The sequence below is a fragment of the Cebus imitator genome, unplaced genomic scaffold, assembly GCF_001604975.1.
Source record: "Cebus imitator isolate Cc_AM_T3 unplaced genomic scaffold, Cebus_imitator-1.0 Scaffold27, whole genome shotgun sequence".
In the NCBI taxonomy this organism is placed as follows: domain Eukaryota; kingdom Metazoa; phylum Chordata; class Mammalia; order Primates; family Cebidae; genus Cebus; species Cebus imitator.
In genome coordinates this window covers 7426175-7454078 of record NW_016107342.1, presented here as the reverse complement: position 1 = coordinate 7454078, position 27904 = coordinate 7426175, and the positions used below count along the sequence as shown (strand labels likewise).

General features: G+C 38.2%; 1 protein-coding gene across 2 annotated transcripts in view; it reads left to right on the top strand.

Annotated features, from left to right (window-relative positions):
* Nucleotides 1-10261: 10261 nt before the first annotated feature.
* Nucleotides 10262-27904, top strand: part of ACVR2A (activin A receptor type 2A) — an 87300-nt gene continuing 69657 nt past the window's right edge. Inside the window, exons 1-2 of one of the 2 annotated variants that reach the window (XM_037736600.1) lie at nucleotides 10262-10461; nucleotides 10872-11005. In XM_037736600.1, coding sequence (XP_037592528.1) covers nucleotides 10951-11005 — 55 coding nt within the window. In that variant the 5' untranslated portion in view covers nucleotides 10262-10461; nucleotides 10872-10950. Of the gene's footprint in view, nucleotides 10462-10772; nucleotides 11006-27904 lie in introns of those variants that run through there. The other variant, XM_017523153.2, reaches the window with a different exon arrangement.

Below are 27904 nucleotides of genomic sequence, written 5' to 3'. Positions count from 1 at the left end.
CTGAAAATATACTTATTTAACATTCCTTTTTGATGGATATTTTTATGAGTATAGAATTCTTGCTTGGCAATTGTATTCTTTCAGAACTTTGAAGATGTTGTTCCATTGTTTCCATAGTATCTATTGGAAAGTCAGCATTAAGTCTTGTTTTTGCTCCTTTGAAAGTAATGTGTATTTATTCTCTATTGTCAGTATTTTATTTTTATTGTTATTTTTCTGATGTTTGAATACAATGTTCTAGGTGTAGTTACAAACAAATTTATCCTGAATGCAGATTGTGGAGCTTCTGAAATTCATGACTATATTTTTTTCATTAGTTTTGTAAAATTGGTTGCCGACAGCTTTTCAAGTGTTGCTTTTGTTCAATTAATGTTCTCCTATCCCTCTGGGATTCTAATTACATATACATCAGAGCTCTTAAATTGCCCTACATATCTCTTATGATATCTTCTGTATTTTCCATCCTTTTTACTCGCTATGCTTAAATCTGAGTATTCACTACCTCCTTCCTCTCAATTCACTATTGTTTTCTCTGCTGCGTTTTATCTACTATATACCCACATTTTAATTTATTTTAATTCTTCTAATTTTGGTTACAGCATTTTCCTTTGGCCCTATGTTTTACATGGTTGGTAACTTTTTAATGAATTCTAGGCATTGTGAAAAATTGCAAAAACTCTCCATGAAGTTGTATTTTTCCAGAAAGAATTTAACTTGCTCCAGCAGTCATGTAATATATGGACTTATCATATCACTTTAGTCATGTTGGATTTCAGATTTCTGGGGTCTCATCAACTTACAGTTTGTCCTAAATCTTAAAGCTTAGCCTTTACTTTGTAAAGAATAGTCTTCTTGAGTTATCATCTGGAATTCTGAGGTATTTTACTTGGGCTCTCCCTCCTTAGTGGTCCCTGAATTCCCATATCTGGCTCCCAACGTTTTCAAAATTGCCAAAATCTTTGCTAAACTCTTTAATCTCCAGTTTGCTTCTTTACCCTTAATTTCTCTACATTTCACCCTGCATAGCTGAGGAGTCAGCAAATGCCTTGAAGGGACATCGCACAGAATTTTGGACTCACTCTCTTGTGGTTTTCTCAACTCCAGGACCTTAGTTCGTTGAGTCCTAATCACTTTGGCACCTTAAACTTCAACATCTGTCTGACTAACCCACTGAAACTATGTAAGCCCAGATTGCTACTTTCTTCTTAGCCTCTGTTACCTATGCCATGAATCTGCAAGTACCAAAGTGGAAAGCTTATGTGAACGTGGAGCTCAATTCATTGTACTTCTCTCCTTTCTGGGTTCTTTGTCCCCCCAGTACTATCTTCCTGAGTCCCTCTCTAGTGGCTTCAAACAGTTGCTGAATAAATTATTTTAAAACAGTTGTTCATAATAGGAGAGTTCATGTAATACAAGGTATTCTATCATAGCCAGAAGTAGAAATAGAATTATTTACTTTTAATTTGCAATTTAAAAAGAATCTACTTTCAATAATCTTCTCATTTGTGGTTTTAAAATTACAGAATTAAAATTGAGTGAAAAACAATTATGTACCTGGGTGGGCTTGAAATAAGAGAAATGAGACAGGAAGGCATTTATTCAAATATTAAATAAAATTTGTACAATTGCTATTTTTCTATGATTAGCCTAAATAACAAAGGGTAAATTGAATGCCTGAATTATCTTGGTGTTTATCTGATGCAGCAAATTCACCATTCTGTGTAACATAGGTCTAATGACAGCACTGAAAAACAATATCAGACATCCTTTTGGTTTTGTAACTATACAATTTAGTGTCTTTTTGCAACCGTTATTTTGTATTACTTTTTGAATTGATGCAAATTATTTCCTCTTTAACAAAAAGGCACGTTTAACAGTTCTGTGGCCAGGGGGTGTTTTTGTTTGTTGTTGTTGTTGTTGATTTGTTTGTTTTAACTAAGTAAAAGAAGTAGGTCTTTTTACTGTGTTGCATAGGTCTTCTGGTTGGGACATGCTCCATTTAGAGCTCTGTTTCCTGCTTGAAGGAACAATTAATATGCTTACTACTTGAGAAACAGCATGGCTCATTGGACTAAGCTTTGAGTCAGTAGCTTGGAGTTATAATCCCATTTCTGCTGCTGATTCAATTTGTGCCCCTAGGCAAGCCATTTAACCTTTGTATTTGCTCACCAGAAAATGGGATAAAATTATTAATTAATTTCAGGAACAGCTAATAATAGCTGCTTTTGAATATGAAGAAATGCACACAATATATTTTGACCAGTTAAATTCACTGCAAACATTCCTACAATTCAGTTTCCCCTAAAGCTTCAGTGTGGCTTTGATTAAATCTCTTCTGATTTAAGTTAAAATGAAGCACAATAAAGTGCAGTTAAGTGTTTTGTTTAATTTGCATTCTTAAACAGGTGGGAAAATCCAATGTAGTTAAGCCTAAGAAAAAAAATTAAAGAAAAAGAAAAGAAAAACAATCGTTCATTTTTTTTAAACAGGCTTTAAAAAAAAAAAAAAAAAAACTGTTAAAAAGTATTCTGTATTATTCTCTGTCACCAAAGTGCACAAATTTATATTCACACCAAATATTAAACTTATACCTATTCTTTTTCTTATTCGTAATCTTTAGAAATAGGGTATTAAATAATAATTATTCCTAAAATGTTATGATAATTTTATCTCAGCACAGATTGACTCATCCAACTCCGTGGGTACTTTGACATCCCAATACTTGGACCACCTCATCATCAATGACCATTTTTTCTATCACTACTATGGTAATTCCCTGGCCATTGTCATTACCAGACACAATTCCTCTCCAAAACCTTGTTAATTCCTAGTCTTTGATCATAGCTCCTATCCTTCTAGCTCACTTGCTTAAATATCTGCCAAGAAGCAATGGATCCTCCTAATGGTGTCAGTCCTCTAATCCAGTGATCCCCAACATTTTGGTGCCAGGTACCGACTGGTTTTGTGGAAAACAGTTTTTTCATTGGGGGATTGGATAATTTCAGGATGAAACTATTCCACTCAGATCATCAGGTGTTAGAGTCTCATAAAGAGTGCACAATTTAGATCCTTTGCGTGTGCAGTTCACAATAGGGCTCGTGAGCATCGAATGCTGCTGCTCATCTCTGGAGGCGGAGTGCAGGATGCTTGCTGGCCTGCTGCACACCTCCTGCTGTGCGGCCTGGTTCCTAACGGGCCACAGACCAGTACAGGTCTGTGACCTGGGAGTTGGGGAACCCTAATCTAATCCATTCTTCTATCAATTCTTTCTGTCCACATAGCCTCTCCTAGACTATCCTTTCTTTTCATCCAATTCAAATTGAGTCATTGTTCCAAAGGCTCCAATATGATTCCCATAACTTCCTTACTCCTCTCTTTCTCAAAAATCACTTACTTAACAAATCCAGCCATGTAAGAATTCAATCATCTGCCTTCTCCATGCCTGCCAACACCTCTATGTTGCAGAAAATAATCACACAGCTGGGTAGACTGGAGTCACCAATCTTGAATGGGCACTCAACCCGGACAATTCCACTATAAACCCTCTCTCTCCAGTCTCACTTAGGACTCTTTCATACCTTTTATCATGCTGCTTTTGCTTTAAGCTGAAATCCTTGTTTTATATTTCAGAGAAAAGAAGAGCCCTCAGCTGGAATTGCCATTGTTCTCCAGAGTTCAGTTCTGTAAACCCATCTGCTTCTGCTTGCCCTTCCTGCCTCAAAAGGAGGAGGAAGAGGAGGAAGAGGAGGAAGAGGAAGGGAACAGCTACTCTCTTCTTAAAGGCCAACCTATCTGTCTCATGTTCTGAAGCTTGTCTTTCTTGCCTTCACAAATATTTTGCCCATTCAGTTTTCCTTTCATCTGCATTTTCAATCTTTCCTCCTATGGTACCATACCTATGAGTTTACAAATATAATTTATGATCTCTCCTCTGAAAAGAGAAACAAAATAAAACCCTCTCTTGATTGTGTATTTCCCTTTAGCCACTTCCCCCTTTATTTGATTTTTTTTAAATAGCCAAATGTCTTTAAGGCTTCATTATTTATTTATTTATTATTTTTTAGACAGAGTCTTGCACTATTGCCCAGGCTGGAGTGTGGTGGTACAATCTCAGGTCACTGCTGCCTCCGTCTCCCAGGCTCAAGCAATTCTTATGTCTTAGCCTCCTGAGTAGCTGGGACTACAAACATGCACTGCCATGCCCGGCTAATTTTCCTATGTTTGGTAGAGGCGGAGTTTCACCATGTTGGCCAGGATAGTCTCGAACTCCCAGCCTCAGGTGATCTGCCCACCTTAGGCTCCCAGAGTGCTGGGATTACAGGCATGAGCCACTGTGCCTGGCCAAGACTTGGTTATTTTTGATGCTTCTAAATTTTCATTTACCATTGACTTTAAATATTTCCATCTAGCTTCTGCTGGAACCAGTCAAGGACATCAATTCCTTCTTTGATGCCACATCCAGCGGATTACATTTTTGTTTTTCATTTTGCTGTATGTCTCTATCGGATTCAACACTGTCCCTATCTTCCTTTTGTAAAACACGCTCGTATGTTACATCCGTCTCCCCTGGTTTTTATCTCATCTCTGCCTGCCACTTCTTTATCCCCTTTCCTGGCTTTTAATCCTCCACTTGGTTGCTAAATTTCTTCTTCTCTCTCTACTCCCTATTTAGATCCTCTCATTCATTTCTTTGGTCTTAAATACGATTTGTATTGTGACAACTCCCAAACTTATACCCATAGCATTGCATGTTGCTCCAAACTTCAGTCATGTACAACCACTTGCTTATGTTACATCTATCTCCATTTGAGTGTCTCACATGTATCTTAAATATAACATTTTAAAAACTGAATATTTTCACTATTCATCTATCCAATTTCTGCCCTATAATGTCTCTTCCCTCTAAATCTTCCCCATCTCAATAAATGACATGACCTCTACTCATTTGCTCAAGAAAAAAAGGAGTCATCCAATCCATCAGCATATCTTGTTGACTCCACTTCCAGAGTATATCTTAAATCTGCCCACTTCTTTTCATATTAGTTTACAATATTATCATCTCATGTCTGAGTTACTGTAATACCCTTCTAACTAATTTATCTGCTTGCTTTGGTAATCTCTTGCAACTCATTTTTCATGTAACAACCAGAGTGATCTTTTAAACATAAGCCAGAACACACAACTTCCTGTCTTAAAACCCTCCAAAGGCTTGCTACTTCACTTTGAATAAAATCCAAGGACCTTACTTCGGTCTATAGGCTCTTGCATAGACTGGAACCTATTTTCCTCTCTCTCCTTATTCATACTACTTTCCTCATTGCTATGAGAACCTTCTTTCAATTTCTTAAATACATCATACATACTGTTTATTCTTCACTAGCTTCTTTCATGAGTATCTCCTTTTCATCTTCCAGGTTTCAGTTAAAATGTCGCATCCTTTGTAAGTCCTTACTGAATCATTTTCTCTAAATAGATCCCCTCTTCCTATACTATCCCATTGCTCTTTATCTCAGCATTCAGTCTGCTTTTATAAATAATCCTTTCCATTTGGGAATTATTTGTTTACTGGCTGTTTTCCTGTCTTCTTCGTGATACTGTCAGCTCAGTGATGGTAGAGACTATCCATTTCATTCGACAAGTGTACAATCAAAACCTAGCACAAATTCTGTACCTAATAGTTACTTGTTGAATACATGAATGCCACAGAGTTTAATGAAAATGACTGACCCTTGTGCAGACTTGTATTTTAGAAAATTGCAGGAGTATAACATCAAAGCTTTAGTCCAGATTTTAAGCAGTTGTCAAAGTGGGTGAAGGACATTTTTTGAGGAAGAATTGTGTATATAGTCTGCTTTCTACTCCAGTAGGAAACCCACTCTCAGATTTGCTATGATGAATTTCCAATCTATGAGACCTTTGTGAGGTAAAAGTACAATAAAATTGAATTACTAAGAAGTTGAGGCTGGGTGCAGTGGCTCACACCTGTAATCTGGGTAGTTTGGGAGGCTGAGGGAGGCACATCACTTGAGCTTCGGCCTAGGCAACATGGCAAAACATCGTCACTACAAAAACAAAACAAAACAAAACAAAAAAAACTATTGAAAAAAAAATTAGCCAGGTATGTTTGGCACACGCCTGTAGTCCCAGTTTCTCAGGAGGCTAAAGTGGGAAGAGCCTGGGGAGTCAAGGCTGCAGTGTGTGGTAACTTCACCACTGCACACCAGCCTAGGTGACAAAGTGAGACCCTATCTCAAAAACAAACAAACAAAACCCCAAAAACAAAACACTTGAAATTAAAATAATAACAAAATGTAAGCTTAATTATTTTATAGTTAGTTTCAACAGACATAAATATTATCAAGTTTCTACAAAACTTTCTACACAATGTTGTCTATGTCCATACATATCTCATTAAATATTGGTAGCAAATTGAAACCAGCACTGGTTTAAGACCTATACTTTGGTTATTGCAGGTTTACTCATCCATTCCTCAAATGGAAGGTTTACTCCTTCCATTTGAGATTGGATTAAGGTAACAGGTCTCAAATCCTGAACTATTCTTTGTTGGGTATGCTAAATGCCCAACCTCCTGCAGAGTATTTAGCATTTTAGCTCCAGGACACTAAAAGCCAGTGTCACCTCCTTTATCAGTTATTGTCCAAACCAACACCTTTCCTACCTCCTACCAACCAACGGGGGCGCATCAGTAATGCCATCATCCTGAACCACTTGGGTGTGTGGGTTCTGACAGTTGCTCAGTAGTTTTTAGAGAAGGCACTGTGGTTATCAGCCTGGAGAGGAATTGAGTCCTAGTACCTGTTCAAGCAAACTAAGCAACTGTGGTCATGAAATTAAAGCAGATGGTAGGAAAGAATCCTTGCCAAATTAAGCCTGTTATTTTTGTTTCGTAAATATTTCCTGAATTTTGAAGGGGGTGATAGCGGGGAGAAAAAGTCAAATATTACCTCTGGGATGTTAGACAGAAATCAGTTGGTTGTTGAGATTTATATTACATCACAGCTAGTTTCTCTTTAACTCTTCTAAGTCACTTTCTTCACCTAAAACCCTTTGTCTCATCCATTACTTACATTGCCCCTTATCCATTCCCATGTTCTTCTACTCCTTGGTATGTCTGTTTTTGACCCATTGGCACAGTGCAATTCTATATAGAAGAATATAAGTAGAAGGGGAGGAAAAAATAGCAGCAAAAGCTAGGTTGTAGAGAATTTTCTTCCCACCTTGGGCACTTAAGTAGATCGGGATATTTATAAAAGATATATCGATCATTTCTCCCTTCCTTGGACTCACCAAGTTACCGAATTTATTCCTCATGCATTATGCCTTACAGCACTGGCATATAAAAAATTCATTACTTGTGCCACTTCAAGAATGCCCATGTTATCTGAACACGGGAGAGTTGTATAGTAGCTAGAAAGCAGCAGTAATACTTCTAAATCCTTCTTTTAAGGGGAACTAAATATCCTTCATACTCCAAAGGTTTTCAGTCATCTTCCTGAAGATGAAGGAAAAGAGAGTAGAAATGTCTTGCTTAAGTGTCTGTTGGTGGGTCCAAAGGCAAGTTCCATTACAGCCCAGTTCATTTCCAGCTCTACTTCAGAACTGAAGATTTAAACTTCTTCACATCTTTTGAGCCTTGAGTTTGTAACACAAAAATAAATCTTTTATTCTGGAAGCAGTTTGTCTCACTTATTTACCTCTACTTCCTCATCCAGCCAACATTCTAGATTGAACTGGCTTCTCAAGATTCTTCCATCTGGGAATAATTTTCAGTTCAATTGAACTTGGCAAGACTCTGAACTTAAAGTTCTAGCATTGGAGTGGCCAGAAGACTAGGTCTTGGGGTTGGGGAGTGAATGACGTTAGCTAAAGATATTTATCTCATAATGTCTGATGCTCTGGTCGATTAGAATTCATGTTTTCCTTTTCCTTTCCGCTCTCATTTTCCTTCCCAAACCAGGTTGTACACTTTGCAATGTGTTATGAAGGGGTTGGATTTGTGGATTTAAAAAAGTGATTCTAGAAAATAAGGAGAAAAGAAGGACAATGGTGTTAGCCGTAGCTACCTCTTTTTAAGTTTTGAAGCTCCATTGGGAATTAGTCACAACTCCCTGTCATTTTAGGTTACATTATTTTTGAATTTTTAAAAAATGGAGGGGGCAAAGTAAACACACTTAGGAACAGAATAGCTAGCTACTGTTACTGGTTGTTAATACTTCTCCCCTGGGGTTATTACTATTATTTTTTGTCTTTGTTAGAAAGGAATATTCTAGTGAAGCCTGGTTGCTTGTCTTTAATACTACGGAAAGATGATTTTCATGCTCTTATACTGGCAAATTCAGTTGGTAAGATAAGGAATATATTTTCAAGTTTCAACTGTATTACTCACTATTCCAGTTATTCCACTTGCTCTGGTTTCACAATTAAAGAAATATGGAAATGATGGACAGATGAGACAACAGTGGGGCCTGACCCTGATAACACATTCTTTAATGAACTTCAAGTGTTTCTAGAGTAAAATTTACTCTTCCATTCCAGAGCCACTAGTGAAACTCTTAATTCAACCAGAGAATGGAAGGTTTATACATATTCCTTTGATCAACTCATAAAGATGGGAGAACTACATGAGATCAGACACCTTTAATACCGAGTTGGGATTTTAACTGCTGTAAATATCAGTGAAATTCTGAGCACCACCACTTGAGAACTGGAAATCTTGGAGTTTAAAGAGCCACAATGATTATTAATAACCCTGACAAGTTGTAGAAATGGGCAGATAATTACAGGATGAACTTAATAGAAATACGGAGTAATTTAGAGGAAGTAAACTGCTATAAATATAAGTGAGAAGACTTGGCTTTGTGGGAAAAGGTGGGAATCAGTAAACCACAAGTAAAACATGAATTTGCCATATAGTACAGTTGCTCTATTATTTTAAAAAACAAAACTTTGTAGAGTACATTAAAGGAGACTGTACTTAAGGGAAAGGCAGTTATCCCTTAGTCATTTAGACAGTTATTTATTAAGCACTTATGTGCCAGTTGATACTTCTGGGGGCTGGAATAAAATAAGGAAAAAAAACAAGATCTCTCTCTTCCCGAAGCTCACCAAAGTATGGTAAATGACAGAGCAAGTACTTTCAGTGGTCTTTAGTTTGTATTCTGCAGCCAACTCAATACAGCAAATACTAAAAGCTACTTGAGGTAGGGATCCATCCTATTTTTACCTGTTGGATCCCATTCTGTGCCTAGCACACCAGCTTGTAAGCAGTCAACATGGATTAAGGAGTAAAAGCAGGCCCTAAAAGAGCTTAAAATTTGAACATGTAAACACTTGTCTGATCATTAAATATGCCGATCGAAATTCCCAGTTTTTTCTTCAAAGCACAGTAAACAAATATTTGTGCCCCTATTACGTGCAAAACAGTTGTCAACACAATGCTTTGTGTGTAAAAGGAACGGCGGGAATGGATTCAAGCTGGGCATCGTGATAAATGGCGTGAATACCCTGACCGGGTGGACAGCCCTTCCTCCGTGTTTTTTTGTTTTTGCTTTTCTAGTCACCAAGACAGCACGCGTGTGCAAAAACTGCAGCGGTGGGACGCACTGCTAAGTCTGGGGGCGCAGACACCAGCTCGCGCGTCGCGAGCTCGCCTGGGCAGCTCGGCGGGCGCGGCGAAAGCAGCTCCCACGGCCGGCTTCCACCGATTCCTCGGTCTCCAAGCGGAGGACGCGTCCCCGCCAGAGGAAAGACTGGGCGCCACAGACGCCCCTCCGAGAGGCACCCGGCCACTCGCCCCACCTCGAGGTCCTGTTGCTCTTGGGCTTCCCCTGACCCTTCGGGTGGGCGATACAGAGACGCCAGCGGGAAGGCGATTTGCAAACGGGGCGCGCCCGGCCACAGCCCAAGCACAGCTCAGGGACTTTGAGGCGCCCGCGCCCCTTTGTCGCGGGATCTCTCGCCCAAGCAGGCCGGACGCCGAGGCCTCGCGGTATCGACTCCGTCCGCCCCGCCTCCTCTCCCTCCACTCGGCCCCGCCCTCGCTCTCTCACCCCTCCCCCGCTGCCGCCTCGCTTCCCCGACAATCTCCTCGCGCTCCCGGCCCGGCACGCGCGCTGCGCCGGGCCGCCGCTGCAGCCGCCGCCGCGGCCGCCGCCGCTGCCGCCGAGCGTTCCTCCGCTGCGCCTGGCTTCCAGCTTCGGGCCGGAACCGGAAGTGTGGGGGGCGGAGCCCGGCGGAGGCCAGGAGACCGAAAACGCGGCCGAGCCCGGAGCCCGGAGCCGGAGCCGGAGCCAGAGCCTGGACCAGAACTTGGCCGCCGCCTGCACCGCCGCCGCCGCCGCTGCCGCCCGCTGCCCCTTCCCCGCGCCGCTGCCGCCTTGACCGCCACCGCCGCGAGCTCGGCCACCAGTGGTCCTGAGACTTTAGGTGTCCGGGTTGAAGGTCGGTCCGGACGTCGGACCCAGTCGGTTCCTAGACTGTCCGGGCGGCAGCGGACGCCGCCGCCGCCGCCGCCGCCGCCTCCTCGTCGCCTCAGCCTGGCGTTTTGTTTCGAGAGACCGGAGAGGCGAGCGGAGCTGACAGTGATTTTGACAGTGATTTAAACCCGCTTTTGTTGTTGTTGGCTTTTCGTTGTTTGGTTTTGTGTGTTGTCCGTGTGTGTGGCGGTTTCTCCCCGTGGTGCATTTTATTTTTTATTGTTGTGCTCTTTTTTCTTTTTTTGTTTTTTAAACCCAGTGAACGTTTTTTTTTTTTTTTTTTTTTTTTTTTTTTTTTTTGTTTTTTTTTTTTTTTTTTTTTTTTTTTTTGGTCTGGCTTCCGAATATGTTTTATGACGGTTGATTTTACACCAGGAGGTTTGTCTCCGAGGAAGACCCAGGGAACTGGATATCTAGCGAGAACTTCCTCCGGATTCCCCGGCGCCTCGGGAAAATGGGAGCTGCTGCAAAGTTGGCGTTTGCCGTCTTTCTTATCTCCTGTTCTTCAGGTAGGTGCAGGGAGCGCGGCGCGGCGGGGCTGCTCCTGCGGCCGCGGCGGCCGCTGCGGCCGCTGCTGGGGGCCGCGGCTGGTGTCGGGTCGGAGAGTCCAGTGGAGCCTGAGGAGGTTGCCCACACCCCGCGCCCCTCGGCTGCCACCCCCCAGGTCTGATTGTGATCTGGGAACCTCCATGCATTTTTTTCCTTTTGAGTTGGGTTGGCGAGCTGATAAGAGTGACTGCTGTGTTGTTGTGGAAGTGAGAAAGTCATGTTTTGTGGCCATAACACTAGATGACAGGGCTGGTTGGGTTGCAATTAAGCCGCAAATACCACAAGTGACAATTTATGCAAAGGTTGAGACCTGAAAGGAGTATTTAGTGTGGGCTCCCCTAAAACCAGGGTTGCTTTTTGTCATCTTTTAATTAGTGCTTCACCGGTGAATATCACGACATAGATCAATCAAGTCAGTTGCTGCTTAATTTTGGCTGTGAGAAGCAGTACATCCTTTCAGCAGATTAATCTGGGTCTCCCCTCACGTTTTCTTCAACTTCAGTGTCCAGCGGCGTTAAAAATAGTTGTAGTTGTTGTTGGAGTATTAACTATAACCCACTGCAGGAGAGGTATGCCGCTTGGTGTTGGTAATGTGCTGGTGTTCAACCACCATTTGTGTGCTCTTTTGGGGCATAGATTTTGCTTACCTACGGAATACTTATTTTAAACGCTTTGTATTGAAGCATTGTTTTCGGTTTAGAACAACCCATGTTAAATTGTTTTTGTTGAATATAATAGACTCATAGAATAGGTTTTAGCTCAAGGTTGGGAGAATAATCTGGCCATTTTATATTGGAAATTTCGATTTTGTGAGAACGTTCTGTGGTTGCAACCAGTGGTTGGAAAAACTATCTAATCTTTTGTATTTGGAATTCTATAAATGAATACATCATTAGCTCAGAGGTGTGCAGATGTACACAACAGGAGAGTTAGTTCAATAGATGAAACATTTTAAAAGTCTCATTGGATCTGTTTATCGTAAAATTTAATATTCAGTTACCAGCTTGTGGCATAGAATTACTGGGGACGGGTGGGAGGGGGCGAATTGACAGGTTTCATGGCCATGTCTTTATCTCGCTTGCCACAGGAAAATTAAAGGGTGGTAGTCTTCTTTGTGTACCTCTGTGGGGTGTGTGTGTGTGTATGTGTGTTTGTGTCCGTCTTCCCCAACCCCCTTTAAATAGAATCTTTTGTAATGTATAGAATTTTGCTGAATGGTACATTTCCTTGTGGTTAATAAATGGATAAAGTCTAGTCTTATGTCTGTAGTGGTATTGATCAGTTCCGGGTGGGCTGAATGTGTTGTGAAATGGCGATCATTGCCAGAGATTAACCAAAAGAATCATGTCTGTTTAAATGGAAGAAGGAACATGCTTAAGGCAGGCTGACAGTTCTTTTTGTGCACGGTTTGGGGAGGAAGCTAAACAATGGTGTGTCTGAAATGAATGAAGGCCTTGATAACATTAAACCTCTTGCTTTTGTGACATGATTTAACCATGTAGTTTTTATCTTTCCAGTAGTACTCTTTTTTTTTTTTTTTCCTGCTTCTATATGTTGTGGCTGGTAAACTCCTCTTGTTCAAATCCCTTGTTCTGATCTCTTGCCCTTGAGGAGGAGGGGCATCATGGCCACTGACCAAGGAATTGTGGACATTATTCCCTCCCAAACCCACCTGAGTCACACTAATTGGTGAAGGAGGTTATTCTTGAGCAGTCTCAAGGTATTACTTCTGGAAAAGCAGGCTGTCGCTACAGATCTTACAGCTTCCTCTGCTTGGTTTGGTAGTAAAAATAACTGAGCATTAGTTTCTTGTGGGATTATTTTCATTGGGCCAGGATTATTTTCAGTGGGCCAGGAGGTTAACAGCTATAATTTTGAAATAAAGTAATTTTGTTGCTATAGGGCATATAGACATTCCACTTATATTAAATTAATATCGTGTTGTTGCATAGGCTTTTTAAGATGAACATTCCCAGTTGAACAAAAATATGTGGTTCTGTTGAAGATAACTGAAATAATCTTAAAGGCCCTAATCCATATTTATACATGAAGAATTTGAGTACTTAAAATGTCTGATTTTTAAAAAGCTTTTGTTATGGATCAGATGCACTCTAAAAAAGGATTATTGTGTTTCTCCAACTAATTGATTTTTCTACAAAATGTGTAATCTGGCATATTGGAAGCATGAGGTGACTATTTTTATGAGAATTTAAAAAATTCTCAGTTTGTCTATTTTTCATTTCTAGATATTTTATTTCTTTTTTTAATCAAAGTGGGAAACAATAGTAAGGAACAGTTTTGTTCCAGGTGTTTAGGAGGAATGTTTACTATTTCGTGGACTCTGATTTTTCAAATTCTATCCCATGATATGTATTCTGGAGACTGATTATGCAGACTATTCCTGTAGGATATGGCCAAGTGTATAATTTCTTCCTCTTTCTCATTCCAGGGGAAACATTTTAAATTTTGCCCTCATCCTGGAGTGCCTTCAGATTCTCTTTGATTTTGAATTTTTTCATTCCTCTCATACCTCCTCAGATTCTGTTTCAAAACATAAATCTTAAGTTTCTTTTTATAGCATTGTGGTTAATTTGTATCTTTCCCCACAGTTTGTTAAAGTATGAGAATGACTTTAATACTTGCCTTAGTACTTAGGTTTATCCTATCTAGAGTGATGCAGCTATTGTGGTATTTGAGTTGCATTGAAGTCAGTTGAGAATTCCTTTGGATTTTGTGGGAGCTGGAGCAGTATGGTCAATCTATTTGATGCAATAGGAAATGGAAATATGGTAATTATGTTACATTTTCTTCAGTTTAGCTAGGCAATACTGTGTATGTGTGAATGTATGTGTGGTTGGAGGGAGAGTTGGCAGTACAGATAATCTTTTGAACTTTGGCTAACAAGTAATGGATGTAAACACTTTGTTTTCTAAAAGGCAGAATCTCTTGTAAATGCCGTTTGTGGTCAAATTCAAATATATACCTTTGAAACATGGAGACCAGAAAAAAAATGAAACAAAGTTCTCCTGCCATTCATTTTGTGTTATTATTATTATTGTTTCTATTTGTGATCTAAGCCAGTAGTTCTTAATCTGGGTGATTCCTCCGCCCCCACTTCCCCAAATCCCCATCCATGGGACATTTTGAGACATTTTTGGTTGTCACAACAGGGGCCAGGGTGTGCTACTGGCATCTAGTTGGGTAGAGGGCAGGAATGCTGCTAATTGTCCTACAATGCACTGTACAGCCTTCCACAACTAAGAGTTTTCTGGCTTAATATGTCAGCAGTGTAGAGGTTAAAAAAAAAAAACTCATTCTAAGAAAACCAGATACCACATGTTCTCACTTATAAGTAGGAGCGAATTGATGAGAAAATATGAAAACCAAGAACAGAGCAACAGACAATGGGGTCTACTTGAGGATGGAGGGTAGGAGGAGGGAGGTGAGCAGCAAAGACAACTATTGGGTACTGAGCTTAATACCTAGGTGAAAAAATCTGTACAGCAAATCCCCATGATATGAGTTTACCTATGTAACCGACCTTCACATGTACCCCTGAATTTAAAATACAAATTAAAAAAAAAGGAACAACTCAGTTCTTAACTCTTAATATTTAAAAGCATTAGTTTATTATTAAAAGGGCTCTGCTGTCTTCCCCCTAAAGTTTGTAATCTATGTTTTACAAGTACATGGTATTGATGATCTCCAGGTGACCTTGTATTGAAAGTTTTTATCTTTTCATTATCACTTAAAATTAGAATATGATTAAATTGGAGAAACAGACTATAGATATGCACATTCTTTCATCCTATTATTCTATAATAAAAATATTTTGATGACTTATACATAAACTCTCCTATCACCTATTTTGGTAGAGTGCTCATGAAGACTGAATGTTCATGGACATGATGAATGATTGGTTAAGGTATCAAGTTTAATTATATTTGCTTTAGAAACAGAATTTTCGTTGCCATGATATGATCTTTAAGGATATTTGCATTTATTCTTAGTGACATCATTAGGCTGCCTTGTGGTGGTATGTGTGTGTGTTTAACATGTTGCCTGAAATATGTTCACAATTACATGTTCCCTGAATGGTTTCAAGGCAGAAATTCTGTTTTTTAAAAAACTATATATTTCTTTTGTCTAACTTTAATTTCAAGAAACTTTAACCTAATCTCTTAGTTACATAATTTTCTTGAGAATCATTAGCTGGGTTTGGTTACCATTACACTAATTTATGATACAGTAAGTAATATTTTATGATCTATTGCAGATCCTTTCCCTTTTTAAGGTTAAATCTTGACCATAATTAATAAAATAATTACCTTGTTTTGAACTCTGGTTTTAAGGAAGTTAACCCAGCCAACCAAGATAAGAATTACAGTGAAACTCTTAGCAAATTAAGTAGCACTGTACCATAGAGAGGAAAATTCTGAAGTCATGCCGACAAATGGTATCCAAATGAGCCTCATACTGTCTCTGTAACACACCTCTCCATATCCTTCTCTCTGTTACTGACATTTTCACCTTTTGGGTTCACTGGATTCACTCTTCTTAAGAAGTGAAGAACAACTAAACCAAATGAGATTTCAGTACTCTCTAAATTGTTTATTTAGATTCTAAGACTATTTTGTTGCATTTTGACTTTTTGAAGTGCTGCTCTGATTTTCTCATCTTTGATATCTCCTAAGTCTGTGATTTAAATTTGTCTTTTCATGGTCTGTTATGTTGCCACTTGTCATATTGTCTCAGATTATAGGTAAGGTTGGCAACATTTGATACTAGGGTCACTGGTATGCCTTCAGCTTTTGCTTTTTGCTGTGTAACTCATCGTTTCTTCCATTCTCTTTCATTATAATTCCCTTTCCATTTTCCTCCCTTGTCTATTCCTTTTTCTTTCCCTGACCCTTCTGTACTTCCCTATACTGCTTGCTTGTGGAACCCAGTCATTGCTTAGCATCATGGGTGGCTCAAGAGGGCTTACCCATGGTTTTGAATGAAAACAGATTGAATTTAGAATGCTTGAGAATTGGCCAGATAGTCTTTTCCACTGTTGCTCTTTTATTTGCTGGTTTCTGGACTACCACACACACCCCCTTCGGAGTAATGTTACTCTCTTGGAATCAAATGGCTTAAACTTTAGATTACTCTTATTCCTTTTTAATATTGAGGTTTTACTTAACTCTTTGCTGCTTCAGAATAAGTTTCTTTCTTCTTATCATTCATTCGTCTCTGTTTAAGCCAAAATTTGACTAGACCCGAGAGTATATTTATTGCCGCTGATAGGACCACATTAGACTTCCTCTGTGGTACATTTAATTCTGTTAGGTTATAATAGTCATGTCTAGACAAAACATTGATTTCAAATTGACTATTGAACATGAAAATTCCAGGAATAGTGTATAGAGGAAGGAGAAGGAGGAGGAGGAGAAATCAAGAAGGTAAGAGACATCAATTGACTTTCTGTCATTCTCCACCTAGATTTCTTTTTAGTCACTTTTGTATACCCAGTGCATCTAGAGGTCAGGCTTTGTTTTAATAAAGGGACTTAAAGGAAATATGTTTTTGTCTCTGAGGTTGGATTTTTTGAACTGTTAGAATGGTTGGCCTAAAGGAAAAAATTGGGAAGTTCACATGGATAGTGATCAAGAATGTGGTCATAGAGTTTGGTAGAGTTGAGCTCTGGTGTCAGCGCTGCCCATATCTAGCTCATCTATCATTTTCTCTTACTTGGTTATTATAGCACTTTTCTAGCTAAAATTCACCAGTCCCCTGTCATTAATTCCTTTTATTTGTCGTCCATCTGCATAGCTGTCGGAGTGATCTTAATAAAAATCTGAATATGTCACCCTTGCTTTAAACCTTTCACTGACTGAGTCACCTTTAGCATAGAATCTAAAGTCTTAGAATGTCATAAAAAGTCCTTCATCTTTTGGCTCTTGCCTGTTTTCTCTAACTTCTTGGTATTGGTTAAGAGTATAGATTCTGGATGTAGACTTAATTAGTTTAAATCTTGGTTCCATAACTTAACCTTGGTCGAGTTACTTTACCTTTTGTGCCTCAGTTTTCTCATCTACACAAAGTGGGGGGGGGGATATTAATAATGCCAACCTCAGAGAGTGCTTTGAAGATTAAATGCTAGGTATTCTGCTGCAGCTCCTCCTTAGCATGAGTACTATATTCCATCCATACAGACTTGACTTGCAGTTTCTTAAATGTGTCATCCTTCATTATATTTCATTATGATGCCTTCCTGCATGTTATTCTTCCTTTTCTATCTGGCTAACTCCTTTTTGGTTTTAAGACTGAGAAGTATCACCACTTCAGAAACATTTTCTCTGTCACCCAACCCAGATCAAGTTAGTTGCTTTCTTTTCATCTAACACCTTGTAAATGGAGCCTTGATTTCAGTAATTATTGCAAATGTTTACTTGCCTGTTTCCACTTTAGACTGTGCAAATGTTTACTTTTCTGTTTCTACTCTTTGAAGACATCTTTCCTTTATCCACATGCCCATTTCTAGAACCTGGTACATAACAGGTGCTCAGCAAATGTTTATCAAATGAATAAAATGAAATTAATTCACTTCTCTGGGCCAGAGTTGTACTCTTAATGTATTAAAGTGATGAACTTGGATTATATATTTTTTTCTTCTCTGAAAGCTTTATGGTTCTATAATTTTAAGGTTAGAGTTCAGTAGTGACATTTTATTAGATGATTTTGCTGGCTGTTTTGGCATCTTTACATTCAAATTTAAATTTTTAAAAATGATTTAAATTGTGATTTGAATTATATAGATTTAGAAGGGATCTTAGGTATCTTCATGTTCCATGGCTTTTGTACTTCTTTGACTGTAATCCACACTAAGAATTACATGTTGCATTATGACTTAGTTCCCATGTAGTAATAGGGGTGGGCATATATCTGTGTGTGTATTAGAAATGAAAGTTTCATGAACTGTGCACTCTCAACTGTGTGCAGGACACTTACTTATTTTCATGTTATATTTCATTTAAAAAATGTTAACCATGACCCATTAATTGATTCATTGACCAGCCATTGTGTTATAAATGACTAAGAAACAGTGACCTAGTTCAACAATCCTTATTTTCTCTACTCAGTACTCTTAGTGGAAAAGGAAGCTACATACGTAAATATGTGCAATGAAAAATATATGTTCTGAAAAATATGGCCATTAATTAATCTACAATAGAGAATGTGTGCCTAGGTATAGAATATAGGGACAACTGGTCTCAAGGGAGAACATGGATCTTCCCTGACTAAGCTCTTCTCTGTTTTGAACTAGTCGAATAAGTTAAACATACATGAAGGTGCTGAAACAAAATTAGATTGTAATTTTGGGGAGTTGAGATTTTTTAATATAGGAAAGACTTGCTGGAGGAGAGATCTTAGTACTAGAAAAAAAATGTCTTAGCAGGAGTTTAGGAAGGATATTCATCTTAATATGAAGGGAAAAGACAGAAAATAGCATCAGGAACACAATAGGCATTTGGGAGTAAACTTGACCGTTGATGGAAGGCAAGGTGGGATGGAGAAATTTTGACTAAATCTGAGGAAGAGATTTATGTGATGAAGATAGTTCATAATTGCTTAAAGAAGTAGGACAGTCTCAGGGAGTTACTCTTAAATTCAGATGAAAAGTAATTAAAATGAGGAGGTTAACAGTGGATGATACATATCCTGATGAATGTCTCACATACATATATGTGCATATAGAACAGAAAAGCAACTTGAAGACTAAGGTAGGTTGGTAGCACTACTAAATAAAATTGGTAAAGAAGTAATGAGCTAGAGGAAGATTGAAAGTGTTTTCAAAACTAAAAAAGTTTTCAGATAGATATAGTTTTAGATGATAAAAGCATGAATGAAAATAAAGATATAGATTTGGAAAAATAAGAGTACATAATAAAACATGATAGTATGTAATATTCTCTTAAAAGGGTAGACATTGATTCTGCATGCGGTGGCTCACGCCTGTAATCCCAACACGTTGGGAGGCTGAGGTGGGCGAATCACAGGGTCAGGAGACCAAGACCATCCTAGCTAACACAGTGAAACCCCGTCTCTACTAAAACCACAAAAAATTAGCTGGGCATGGTGGCACGCACCTGTAGTCCTAGCTACTTGGGAGGCTGAGGCTGGAAAATCGCTTGAACCTAGGTGGCGGAGGTTGCAGTGAGCCCAGATCGCATCACTGCAGTCCAACTGTGCACTCCAGCCTGGGTGACAGAGTGAGACTCTGTCTCAAAAAAAAAAAGATAAACACTGTATGTGTGATGGATATGTCTCCATTGTGATGTCTAGTTAGAGAATTCTAAACATTGGTGGCTGAATATGTTGTTTGGTTTAAATCATGGTCAGATTTCAGTAATTACAGTAATTACTAATACTGGTCATCCAGATTATATTCTTTGAAATCTGTATGAGATCTTACAGTAAATTATAATGTTCTAAAGAAGTAGATTTAGATACTTTTCTGAACTTGGTATGTGGTATTCACACTTGAAACCTAAACTTTTCAATGATCCTTCCTTTGGACTAGTTTTTTCTTTGGTTGCCTGTAGTCACACTGGGAATCACTTTATTCCCTAATCTTGCTAAAGAAAGTAAATGTAAAGCAAGAATATAATTACTAGATTAGAAGGACTGGCTATACATGTGGGGAGGGGTTGCCTTTCAAAAGATTTTAAAAATGAATCAAGTCTTTACATATCGTAATAAAAGTAACCCTATTTATAAGGCTTAGAGGGAGGAGTTTTCCTATTTATGATTGTTAACTTTAAAATTTTTATTTTAAGGGAAAAGTCCATTGTTCTTCACAACTTCATAACTATACATGATATATCAAGCTTGCCCCAAGGCATTATTTCAAGAGGAAAGGGCATGGACAAGTTGTCAGATCTTGGCAAGTTTCTAAAACTCTGAGATTAACTTTTAAAATTTGTAAACCAAGATGTATTAAATAAATTGATATGACATATAACACAGTAGCTGGTCCAGAGTAGATCTTACATACATATTAGTTTTTAATCGAAGTCCCATTTAAAAGGATATAGTGTGTAAAACATTAAAAAAATATATATAGATTTGTCTGGCGCGGTGGCTCATGCTTGTAATCTCAGCACTTTGGGCGGCCGAGGCGGGCGGATCAGGAGGTCAAGAGATCGAGACCACCCTGGCCAACACAGTGAAACCCTGTCTCCACTAAAATATAAAAATTAGCTGGGTGTGGTGGCGTGCACCTGTAGTCCCAGCTGCTCGGGAGGCTGAAGCAGGAGAATTGCTTGAACCCAAGGGCAGAGGTTGCAGTGAGCCAAGATTGTACCACTGTACTCCAGCCTTGCGCTTGGCAACAGAGCGAGACTCTGTCTCAAAAAAAAAAAAAAAAATACAGATTTGGTTCTTGGGGATATTTACATTTGTAGGTAAATTACTTATCAGTTAATGTGAAATAATATTCTGACTAAATGATATAGCCAAAGGACATATCATTATAAAGAGCCAGATAGCTGCCAAAAAATATCTAGAACATTCAGATATTGTGGTTCCTTACAAAGAGTTCTTTAAGGTCTCATTGTTTTAGCATGCATTAAAAAGAAACAAGGGAGTAAATTGTCTCTATTTATTAGTGAGAATTTAAAGTATTTTTTTTCTTGGACAACTTCTCTTAAACTTTTTAGTAGAATTAAAGTTTTTTTGAAAGAGTCTCAAGTCTGTTTTTAGGTACCAGCTACTTAAAGCTTTGAAAACACAAAGGTTTTCAATGACTATTTTTGGAGATCAATATTTTGATTGTGGTATATTTTGGACTAAAACTTAAGAGTCTGTCATTCAAATTCCTACTTTCCTACTCACTCTTCTTTGACCTTTGACATCCATAAAGATTTCACTTTATTCATCCCTGAATTAAAGAGGATGAAATAGGTATTCTTTCACTTAACAAATCAATATTGAACTACATGCTAGGCACTGTAGCAAGTGCTTGGGATACAGCATTGAACATGAAGACACATATGATTATGCCTTTCTGGAGTTTATAGTCATAAAGTAAGTAGTCAAATGAATAACATAATTACAAATTGTCATATGTGCTCTGACAGAAACTAACAGGGCGCTGAGAAGATTACTCTTTATTTGCCTTATCCCATATCACATCTGTTTACTTTATCTACCTATTTCTCTCTCTCTTTTTTTTTTTTTTTTTTGAGGCAGTCTCTCTCTCTCACCCAGGCTGGAGTGCTGTGGTTCGATCTTGGCTCACTGCAATCCCAGCTTTTCAGGTTCAAGCGATTTTCCTGCATCACCCTCCCTAGTCACTGGAACTACAGGCATGTGCCACCATGCCTGGCTAATTTTTGTATTCTTGGTAGAGATGGGGTTTTACCATGTTGGGCAGGCTGGTCTGGAACTCCTGTCTCAAGTGGTCTGCCTGCCTTGGCCTCCCAAAGTGCTGGGATTACAGGTGTGAGCCACCGTGCCTGGCATATCTACTTATTTCTTATTTGTCCTTTCCACTATTAGAGTGTAAGCTTTACTGGAGAGGCGGGAGTTGTGACTTTTTCTTAACACTTCCAATGCATGGCACAGTTTTTGGCACAGAGGCAAAGCTCAATGAATATTTAACTAGCTGCCTGAAGCAATGAATGGAGGGATGGGACTGGAGAGATAGGGACAGGATCTTGCAGGTCTTTGATCTAATAGGGGAAAGAGAATAAAATGCAAACGGCAGTGGGAAGCAAAGAGTTTTAAGAGCAGGCTCTGGGTTATATGTTAAGATCATTTTGGCAGCTATCGGAAAAATAATACTAGAAGAGTACGGGAGTGAAGAGGTGAGACCAGTTAGGAACCTTTTGCATCAGTGTAAGCTGGAGAGACTCTCCGAGATCCCTACTAGTTTTGAACATTCTCTGATTCTAATATAAAGCTTGCCAGTGAAACTTATCAGTCTTCCTTTTCTTTTTTATTTTAGTCACCTTATTTTTTTTTTCTGGCTTGTCATTGCTTAAAAAAAACCCTGAATGGATAGGCTTCTTGTGCATATGTGAACTTTGAATACAAATTTTCAGAAAAAAAAAAAATAATAATGAAATCCAGACTAGAGGTTATTGAATTTTTGTAACAAATTTCTATCTTAGATTTTGTTCATTTGCTAATTTATATTCTTATTTATTTAAGCATTCCTATTTCTCCCTGAAACTGGCTTTACTCCTTTTCAGGTGCCTATTTTTTTCATAAGCAACCTCTTTATTGTTTCAAACGTCATATACCAAATTGTTGGTATGGTTGAAGATTCAGAAGTAGAAACTTAGTGTATTTTATATCTTAATTCTTAGAAATTTGATATGTTTTCAGGTTATCAAAGTCTTACAATAAAGACTAAAAGGATAAATACTTAATACTTTAGGCTATTAGTTTTACTCAGGGCTACAGCCTCTAACTCTAGGTATTCAGCATGAATGTTTTTGTCTGGAACGATTTCAAGCCTCTCCTGTTGGTGGTGGGGAGGTGGTGCTTGGCACAGGGAAATAAGCTCTTTATTATGGCAGAAGTTCAGCTGCAGCATCTTTGCCTAGGAAAAACTGCATTATTACACAGAGGTAAAACCAGAAGAGATGTTACATTTTACTGAATTTTAAAAATATTATAGTGCCTGCCTCTTTTCATTTGGTTTCATTTGGATTTTTTCATTTTGGAAGCAGGCAAAGCTAACTGTATTGGATAAGCTACCTTTTATAAAGTTCAGTTTTACCCTATAAATACTATAGGTCATTTTATTTATTATTACCTTAAATAAAGCAGTTCTAGAAAAGGAACTGCTACGCCTTTCTTTTACCTGGTAGCAGAGTTTCATATTTTAGGATTAGTGACTACAATTTGCAAATTAATTTTATATAACCTAATACTCGAAATGAACTTGTAATTATCACTAAAATTATATGTGGAGAAATGAAAACTCAATGAATAAATAATAATTATGATAAATAATGAGTAATTGCAAGATAACATATACAAGATGGATATGGTAATAGTAAAGCAGTTTGATTAACAGGCATTCAAAGTAGAATAAAACATCTTTGTGAATGGCCAGAAAAATGGTTGAATAGCTACTGACCGTCTTTTTATTCTATATTATATAACACATCTTTCTTGGTAATCTTTTCTTATTTTCTTCCTTAGTTCTTTAGAGGTACATAACCCTGGCTTGGGTGTTGAATTAGGAAATTAATTGCTAATTGTATTTTTTGTTAAAACGTAAATAGAGATTGCTGCTTAGCTGAGAGGGTTAGAAATAATAGAGGAAATTAAATTAGCAAGCTTTTATTGCTGAGAGGGCCTAACAAACTGTCAGGTACTATTTTATCCAGTAACTGCCTTTATCAGAATGATTCTTAGAAGGAATAAACTACTCAAGCTGATCCTCACTTCTGAAGGATGGCGTAAAAGTAAAAGGTTGGGGCTAGAGAAGAAGAGTGGTTATACTTCTTTTTCCTTTTGAATCATTGAAGAGTAGTTTTGACTTTTTATCTGCAGATCTTATTTTTCACTGCTGCAGCCCTAAAATATCCCACATCAAGAACTATAGTTTCTAGTTAGTCTAGCAATATATATTTAGCAGTCCTCAATTAGACAGTATTTTTGTAATTAATATCTAGCCTTGCATCTATGAAGTAAATCAGCTCACTAAGCCAGAGAACAGAAGATTAGAGGAGCCTACTCTGTTATAGATAATAGAATTATCTACCATTGAAATGTGATTTATCAGTTAGGGCTAGTTAACAGAAATAAAAGCTCATATTGTTGGTACGTATGTAGCTGTTTGTTGGCAAGAATGGTTTCCTTTAAAAAATTAAAGCCTAGTACTTTATCTTCAAATTCAGTCAATGTAATTAATTATGTACATTCTTGGGTTGATATAATAGAAAGAGCAAACATTCTGCAGGGAGAAAACCTGGGTGTTGTGCCTCTTTACCGCTGTGTGGTATATCATGTGAACTTGGGAAAATTCCGTAGTCTTAGTTTCTGTTTTATAGTACCTACCTCAAAGATTTGAGTAAGGATCAAAGGCTACACACACAAGCCCAAACATACTTACATAAACATATATACATGTGACTTTAAAAAAAAATTCTATTTTAAGTTCAGGCGTACATGTGCAGGTTTGTTACATAGATAAATTGTGTCATGGGGGTTTGTTTTACAGATTATTTCATCACCCAGGTATTAAACCTAGTACACATTAGTTATTTTTCCTGATCCTCTCCCTCCTTCTACCCTCCACCCTTCCATAGGCCCCAGTGTTCCCCTCTATGTGTCCATGTGTTCTCATCATTTAGCTTTCACTCATAAGTGAGAACATGTGGTATTTGGTTTTCTATTCCTGCATTAGTTTGCTATGGATGATGGCCTCCAACTCCATCCATCTCCCTGCGAAGGACATGGTAGTTCACTTTTATGGCTGTACATGCAACTTATATATTTTTTTTCTCTCCTACTTTCTGCTGAACAGGCAGCTTTTAAAACTTGGAAATGCTGTGACAAATATTTGTAATTAATACAGTGATGTTTTTCAAGGAGTAAAGAGTAATAGGAAGGATTGAAGCTGTACCAGCACTTCGAATTCAGAATTTGTGATGCTTAATGGGTCGACATTTATCTTTAGGCTATTTGCAAATAAAGGGATCAATTCCATAAAAAACTGAATATAAGATATCAGAGGGTTTCCTTACAGTGACCTTAAAGGTGCTGTATGATATGGCCCCTTTCCATCCTTATCTTTTGCCATATTGGCCCTCTGGTAATTCCTACAACAAACCAACTGCTTTTTATTCCTCTGAGCATTTTTTCACTTGCCTTCCATTAATATTTAGGAGAAGGGCCATATCAGACTTATAGTTTCCTCCATGCCTAGGACATAATAGATGCTTAACAAATATTTATCAATGAATGTTGAATGCTTTCAAGCAGTTAGAATGGGGGTCCACAGACTTTTTCGTAAAGGGCCAAATAGAAAGTATTTTAGGCAATCCCTTTTGCAGTTTCTCAGCTCTGCCAGCTGTAACACAAAAGCAGTCAGACAATATGTAAATAAACCAGTGTCACTGTATTTCAGTAAAGCTTGATTTGTGGGCACTGAAATTTGAATTTCATATAATTTTCATGTGTCACAAAGTATTCTTTTGATTTTTTTCCAACCATTTAAAAATGTAAAAACTATTGTTCAGGGGCTGTATACAGACTGGATTTTGACCTGCAGGCTGTAATTTGCCAATCTCTTGGACACTGTATAGGTGGCATTCCTCCCCCAACTTAGAAATATATTATGTTTAGAAAACTTTGTTCGGGAGCATTTTCTTATAGAATGATTGTCATATATGTGGGTTAAGTTCCTAGGCTAATCCACAAGCGTCTTTTACTTCCAGTGTTTTGGCCTAGCAATACAGCTTTATTTCACCCCCAAGAATAACTGTCTCTGAGGGAAAATGGATTTAGTATTCCTTCTTGGACCAGAAGCAGCACATATTCTCCCCAGCACTCACACTTTCCTTCTTCCCTGCTCTGTCTTCTACCTGCTGGGCTTTGCATCCTAGGAAATGCTCTTCTAGGGGTTCCTGTAGGGTGGAATGGTAACAATACTAAAGCTTTCTGCCTGTGATTAGGGAGGAGGGCATGGGAAGAGAAAGGTGGAGAGAAAGGAGAGTGCAAAGTAGTTTCTTTTCAAACTGCAGGTCACAACTCATTTGAGGGTTGTAAAATCAGTGTAAAGGGTCACCACAACAAAAAAGAAAGAAAACAGAAAATATTAGAATGAATCACACATAGCATAGTATCGTTTTTGTGAAACTTCAGTTATGTGTGTGATTGTATGTATATGTACTGGGTCACAATGAAAAACATTTTTTACTGCAGTTTGTGGTCAGAAAAGTTTAAGAGCCTGTTTTCTACGGGTTGGGGGTACTGATCCTGAGTTTGTTTGTTTCCCTTACTATATATGAGAGACACATGAAAAATGTAAAGGCAGCCTCTTGATTTTTTGCTACAGTACATTTTTAGTAGTCAGCTACCTTATGAGGTAGTTAACTTTTTCAGATGAGAAAACAGGGTCATACAGCTAAAAAGCTCACAATTGAGATTGAAACAGAAGCTCACCTTATTTTAGAATATGTTCTTCCATTACACCATGTTGTTTTCCCTGTAGGGAAAGAAGCCATGTATGACTTCCTTTGTGTTTCAGAGGACAAAAATCATCCCAGTTGGTGGCAGCTCACTAGGTTTCTTGAGACAAGGCATTGGCTTTAGTGATGGGACAGGGCCACTGAAAGGTGTGAAGAGTATGGTTAGGAATTCAGTAGAAAGGATAACAGTATGTAAGAGAGGAGGGATTTCACCTTTATTTTCTTCTTTCCCCTCTGTACTATCCCTGCTCCTTCATTCCTTACCACCAGTTGGGATCTTAATTCATGCTAGAAATAGCACAGAATTGAGGATGAGGTTTAGTGAGGAAGGGTAATATAATCATGTCTTTAGCTGAAAGGGGAATGAGGAGGGAAACCCAAGTAGCAGGGCCACCTGGCCACCCAGATGGGTTGGCTGTTCCCAGGTGGCAATTTACAAGTGGGTGTAGGTAAAACAGGGCCTGCTATTAATTGTGTTACAAGCAGAAGTCTTGGCTGTGGAGACTGGTAGCTTTGATATGCTAATTGAAAATCGTTCTTTTTAAAGTTATATTAAGGGAAAGCCTGTTTTAAACAACACTTGGTTAGTCCAGAGTCAGTTACCCATTTTAAGTACTTAAAAATTATAATACATGTCTTTTAAGATATCTCTTGTTCTTAGTTTCTGGTAAAAACTAATTTATGTTGATTCCGATCTCTAACTTGATTTGGAATTGTTTTAGGAAGAAAAAGATTGATAAGAAGGCTATTCTTCACTAAAAAAGTAACAGAACCATAGCAGACAGGTTGGTTAATTGAACAGAAGGATAAGAGACCCTTACAGAATGTGTTCATCTTTTCCAGGCCGAGTTGGGATTCTTGCTTTTGCAATGGGAATTAGTGTTTCATAGGGAATGAGTTTTAACTATGTAGTATTATCTGAAAACTTAGACTTAATAATTTTTAGCCTCATCACTTACCCTTACAGTATTGCTTACTATTCTGTGTTAGAGTATCTTGTTAATGTGTCAGGCTCCCAGCTGACCCTAAGTTCTTACAGATTTCTTCAGTGTAAAGTTAGTGTTCAGCTTAGGTTAAGAGTATTGAAGCCAGATGGCCTGGTCCTCATCTGGAAAATGGAGATAATAAGGGTAACCTACTTTGTACAGTTGTTACAGAGTATAAATGAGTTGATATATGCAGAGTGCTTTGAATGATTTCTCACATGTAGTATTCTAAATAACTCAATAAATATGAATTGCTGATGCTGGTTGGTATTGCATACCAGTGTCTAGCTCTGAACTGTTTATTGAATATGAACAAGCTATAATGTAGTGAATGTATTAATAATACTGAGGACATTCCAGTATATTTAGTGAGCAACTGTACCTTTGTAGATGGCCATTCTGTTTCGTTTAGGATGCAAATAGTGTTTGTTTATAATGTTTATGTTTTTTTTGACTGATTTAATTTTAGAACGTCATCTGGTGTTTAGGGAAGAATACTAATATTTTTAATTATGTAATTTATTGGTATTATTTTAAATAAAGATTTTGGGGAGGATCTTTTCAGAAAAGTGTAAAGTAGCATGTCATTCAGTAGCATACTGGTTGAGCATCCTGGATCTGAAAATCCGAAATTCGAAATTCTTCAAAATTCGAAACGTTTTGTGTGACAGCATGA